Raw genomic sequence first — 6,136 nt, forward strand, 5'->3', positions numbered from 1 at the left:
ATCACTAAATTTACTATCAATAAAGCTTTAAAATTCACTATATTGGCCTAGAAGGAAGAAACAATAACATTTTCAGTCCCACAAAGAATTGTCATAGACACTCATATACATGAAATCAATAAGATAAATGTTTCATCTTGGACATTTTTGCTTTCAATAAGTAAATTATAAAGATTTTTTAATGAAAATATGTATAAGATCTTTAAAATTGTTTATAAAAATAATATATTTATAAGGATGTATATTAATAAAATATATGTATATAATTCATCGGTTCAGTTCGGTTCGGTTATTTCGAATAAAATCATAACCAAATCAAATACTATCGATTTTTAAAAATCTAAAACCAAACCCAAATAAAATCGGTTTTATTTTATTAGTTTGATTCGATTTTTCAATTTGAATCGATTTTTATCTAAACCGTGAATACCCTATAAAACACTATCTTATACAAGCAATTTTAAATCTGATAAAGGTCAAATTTGACATATGATTAAGAATAAAAATGATATTTATTACTCGATCATGACCCTAATAATTTGAGTTAGAGCTAAATCCTTCTTCTCATTTCCATGCCTTGACTCACTGACACGTTGTAGTTTAGGCATCCATTTAGCTCTGCCTATACACACACGCATATGACAGAAAGGCACTTCTACTTGAATTAAAATTTAGGTCACCTACCCTCTCCTCTCTTAATTGCTATCTGCCCTCATTTGTTTTTCAGAACTATATTCCAGCTGTTTATCCACGAGGGTATATGGTGGAGTGGTAAATATTATTCCATCCTTATTTAGCTAGCGTTGGCCATAGATTTTCAAATATTTTTGATAAATATTGTTTGGGTTAAAATTTGGGTGAAATTTCACAATGTGTTTGGCCATAGTATTTGAGAAACATATTTCACTTTTTTAGGAAATATGATTAACACCCATAAGTTTTAAAAACTAATCATAGGTTTGTATTACAAGTCAATTGAATCTTCGTTGCAACAAATAACAAGTAGTGTATGGTAGTTCGGAGCGAGTGCAACAAGCATCATTTCATACATCGTGAAGTAGACAAAGCACATGACTTTGTTACCCTGAACCAATTGTTCATCATTTTCATCAATAATCATATCATCACTTTCATATTCTATCACTACTTTGGTCTTTACGTATAAACTATGTAATACAACGCAAATAACTACTATAGAGAATGTTTTTGTAAAAGACAAAAAATTGGTGTAAAATTTAAATTTTTAAAAGATCCCAAATAATGAAATTTGACCCAAATACTAGTTTTTTCTAGTATTTGAGAATTTGAGTTATTTGCCAAATAATGACAAATTGTATGGACAAATGCCAATTTTTCCCCCAAATATAACTTGAGAAATCTATGGCCAAACGCGTCCTAAGAGGTTTCAGGTTCGAGTTCTTTTGAGTATAGAATCATTCATTCTTAATCAGAGATCTTGGATTCAAGTCCTCGAGTACATAGACTTTTCGGCACGAATCTCAATTTCATTGAACTCAATACCGAACATAATAAAAAATCCACCTATTTGATTTCCAAATTCATGGCATCTGCCCTCTTTTTCTGCCTTTTCTTCTTTATAGGACAAATATCCTTTTTTTTCCTTTTTGTGCGGTTTGGGATGAGAATCTTGTGATTGAGTAGGTGATACGCATATATATCGATATTTATATCAAATTTAATTAATGAATAAATGCTATGCATATAAATATACAATAACATTACATAATCATCAGTAATTGATATTTATATTCACTCCGTCAAGTTACATTAACTTGGTGTAAAAGTTATAGTGAACAACTTTAAACCAAAAAGCCAAAAATGTTGAGCTATATCCTCGATAAATCTTTTTGTCCAATTAATCGGAGTTGTTCGAATGGTAAACACCTTTCACTTTCAACTCGAGTTATCAAAAAAGCAAAAATGCCAGAGATCTTGGAAGGGATTAAAAAATTTTCCAAATATTAACCTAGTAAAATAATTTTTAACATTCTTACAGTTCAAAATTCATGCCAAATACACCACATTTTATATTTTGTAAATTTATTAATTATATGAACATGAATCAAGATGTAGATTTTATATATGCAGCTAAAAAGGTCCCAAGGAAAAAAAAAATAGAAAAATATAATCCAGTATAAACTATAGTTCCATTTTCACTTTTAACTTTGGTTACATAGGATAGGATTAAAATAGATAAAAAGACAGTAATTTAATTATTTAAATAGTACTAGTAAAATGAAAATCACATTATTAATTCCTTAAAATACCCCTGAAACCTTCAACTTCACTTCTTCTCCTCTTCCTCCTCCTCTTCAAAAGCAGACGCAGGAAAAGACCTAGAAAGTCCAGTAGGGGTAGCAAAGTTAATCTTCTTACACTCCGGATCGGAAATTGTAATATCAGAAATTGTAACCCAGATGAGGATCTCCTTGCTCTTCACACCGGTGAGCTTCTTCATCCGGCGATTCTCCACGAACGCCGTCACCTCAGTATCGTACCAGACGAGCTTCCCGATCTTCTTATACTTGTGCTCTTTCGCCTTCTTCTGTTTCAGCCACACGAATCCGGTTTCAGCGTTGCGGCCGACTTCTACGATGTCTTCAAGTGGGAGAAGACCATTGGGCATGTTGATTTCCTTCAGAAGTTCAAGTGATTTCTGCTTGCAAACCACCGGATCTGTGTAAACTTCGGCATTTTCACGGTGGCTTGCGATAACTTGAGACATGTTTTCCGATTACACAGAGATTTGAGTTTTTTATGCAGAGAGTGATTTGAGGATTGTAATTTTGAATTTGTGAGTAATTGATTTGGGATTTGGGGTATATTTATACAACAAAGGGACGATGTTAAGTTACCAAATTGACCTTTAGATTATTTATTTGTTTATTTTGGAATTCTCGTGACGAGTAATTTTTGTAATTTAGTAAACGTTCTGCCATACTCTGAAATTAATAAAGTCTTTTAACTGCATACCAGATATATGAACTGCGTCAGATATACTAAATGAATCGTTGAAATTCATTTTTATATTTATAATTTAGAGAATTATTGAAATGCACAGTGAAATTATACTTTTGATTAAAATGAACATAAAAGTTATACACAAAATTAGATGACTATGAAAACTAATGAATCAATCACTATAAATTGAGTAACCAGTCGGATATTCGAATGAAAGGTACCGTATACGTAATAATAAATTAAGGAACTGTTTAGTTAATAGGATATGATGAGATATTTCAAAATTAAGTTTGAATTAAATTATATCATGTTTGATTAAAGATATAAAAAAGATCAAATATATTACTCTCTTTGTTCTTATATAATTGTCACCATTTTAAGTTTTACACCCTTAACAAACCAGGTAAATTTACCGTTACACATTTTATTTAATGTTTACTTGAAGTCAATTTTTAATTAATAAACATAAATTAATTTGATCAATAAACATGAATTTATATATATATATATATATATATATATTGTTCAAATACATACTTTCATTCTTTCAAGACTAATAACATTTTAAAATGAACCAAAAAGAGCAAATATTATTTATACATCAATTTTGTGAAGAGACAATATTGAAGAACAAACGGAGGAAGTATATTTGAACATTTCATCTTATCCTATGTTACTTTATTTCACGTGATTAATTTAAAATTTATATTTTCAGATCTATAATTTCGAGATAACTAGATCCGCAATCCAATAACCCCAAGTACATTGACCAAATTTTTATTTTTATATTTGTGTAGGACCATCCATACCTAGTTTTAGGTCTGCCCCCCTACCAAGAAAAATGAAGAGAAAAAACGGTGGGAGTTTTGAAGGTAGAAGATTAGGGGTTGGGAGTAGGCAGGTGGAGAAGGTCAAATCTATTACTCTCTTTGTTGTATACTTGTGAATCTCACCTCAACACTTATTTATTATTTATTTATTTTAGTTTTCCACTCGGTCCGACTAAATTCGAATCGCACTCTACAGGGCCCATTCGAGGGTGACGCTCTCAACAGAGTTTTCTCCATATTCAGGGCTCGAACCCAAGACCTCTGATTAAGAATGAAACACTCCCACCAGTGCACTACAACCCATGTTGGTCACTTATTTATTATTTATTACATCTCCCAACCAATTCCCATCCTCTATCATCATTTATCTAAGTCTCTCATATGATGCAATCAACTCCAAATTTTAATACATCAACAAACTTATATACTCTATTCAATAATATTGATTTGATGTAGAGATTAACAACCTATAAATGATAGAGGTAATTGATCAAATCATCATTATTAAATATAAGTCATTTAATTATTAAAAAAATAATACCGGATAACAAGGGTAATTGAAATGATAACAAAGGTAAAATAGACACAAAATGATAAATTATTCATTAATTTTATAAATTGGATAAGTATTGTTAAACATCTCAAAATAGTATAGTGGACAAATAAAGATAGATGGAGAAATACTTTTTTTATGATTTTTTTTTCATAAATAAATAGTATTTAAATGTTAGTAATAGTTTGAATCATGAGTTTTAGAGAAACTCTAGAAAGAAAGAAAAAAGTAGTTTATTTTCTTTTTCAGAAAAAATAACGAATGTATTTGAAACTTATTAGTTGTATTAAACCCCATTAAAACGAAACGACAAGACAGATACCCACTATTCGATTAAATGAGGGTGAGATGAGTATTAATTTCACGTATCTTCCAATCTTTTTTTATATGTTTCCTCAACTATAAATTGAAACAAAGAAGTTTGACAATTATTTTTTTGTTACTTCAACTGTCCAATAATATTTGTTTACTATTGACATTATTGCATACTTCTTAAAAAACTATAATAGAAATGTAATTTTACTATATCATTATTTGAATATAATGTCTTAAATAATATAATAGGAAAATGACTATAATTAATGATAATGATAAATTAAGAATTGTAAAATTACCCATTGATTTCATAAAATGTATAATTATAAGTATTGTTGGATATCCAAAAAACAGTATAGTGATCAATTATTGTTGAACCAGTAGTTTTAACTCCAAGATTTCTCAAGTGTTGAAGAAGCTAAGCAAGTTTCTCCGGAGGGAGTTGGACGTTTCCTTTTCCATACTAAGCGGAAAGGAAAAGAACACGAATACACCTTTTTGTCTGTGTTTGCCTTAAAAAAAAATACCCTATCCGTTTCATTTTATTTAATTCTTATATTATAAAAAAATAATTATTTATTTTAATAAATTAAGAGAGTTTAGTACTTCTTATTTAGTATATTATTTTTAATGTTAAATAACTATGTAAAGTTAGTAGTCAAATTTAGGATTTCAAAATATTATTAAGAAAATAATATAATAAAATACATTTTAATTAAAAAATTCATACCAAATAAATTTAGTAACAATATCATATTTTTAAAATTAAAATTATCGAAACGAAATTTCCAATTCCGTACCACTCCCATCCCTAAATGTTATTACGTCTTAGATTTAAGAGTCCAATATCATGCATCGTTCTTTTTAGTAAAAACAAATCATAAATAGTGTCGATTTTTGCAATAAGTAAGTGAATGAGATGTATAGTTGGTCAAGTATAAAGAGCCCATCCTACGACACAGTGTTTCCAAAAACGTTTTTTTTGCGAATTCCGAGCGAGTCTCGGGGCGGGGTGCACCAAAACGCATCGGGGCTAAATGCAAGGCGTAGATTCATCGGACGTAAGTCCTAGAATTTGGGGTGAAAGATTCAAGCGTAAAAATGTGAGCCTTGTACGTGAAAACGTACGCTCTGGACATTTTTTTTTGTTTGAACCTTTTTTACTTTAAATCATATTTTTATTATTGGTGTAATGATATTTTTCTCAAATAGTAATTGTAATACTTTTTTCTTAGTTATTGGTGATTAATAGCTTTCTCAAATAAAAATCTTAATATTTTTTTATATATATTATAGGTTATTTAATAAAATATATTTGTAAAATAATTGAAAGTTTTACTTTTACTTTTTTTTTTAAGTAATAAAATTATAAAATTGAATATACATGAGACTACGCCCCGTAGATTCATAAGACTTACTCCCTGTGTCTCGAGCCTTACGTCTCGCCTCGTACTAC

At 29.3% G+C, this 6,136-nt stretch overlaps 1 protein-coding gene across 1 annotated transcript; it reads right to left on the reverse strand.

Moving 5' to 3' along the window:
* Window positions 1-2,146: 2,146 nt before the first annotated feature.
* LOC102584190 (uncharacterized) lies at window positions 2,147-2,836 on the reverse strand. The gene has a single exon (XM_006352906.2). The coding sequence runs from the start codon at window positions 2,744-2,746 to the stop codon at window positions 2,306-2,308; it is 441 nt and encodes a 146-aa protein (XP_006352968.1). The 5' UTR covers window positions 2,747-2,836; the 3' UTR covers window positions 2,147-2,305.
* Window positions 2,837-6,136: the final 3,300 nt, after the last annotated feature.

This window comes from Solanum tuberosum, unplaced genomic scaffold (assembly GCF_000226075.1).
Source record: "Solanum tuberosum cultivar DM 1-3 516 R44 unplaced genomic scaffold, SolTub_3.0 scf00141, whole genome shotgun sequence".
NCBI lineage: Eukaryota > Viridiplantae > Streptophyta > Magnoliopsida > Solanales > Solanaceae > Solanum > Solanum tuberosum.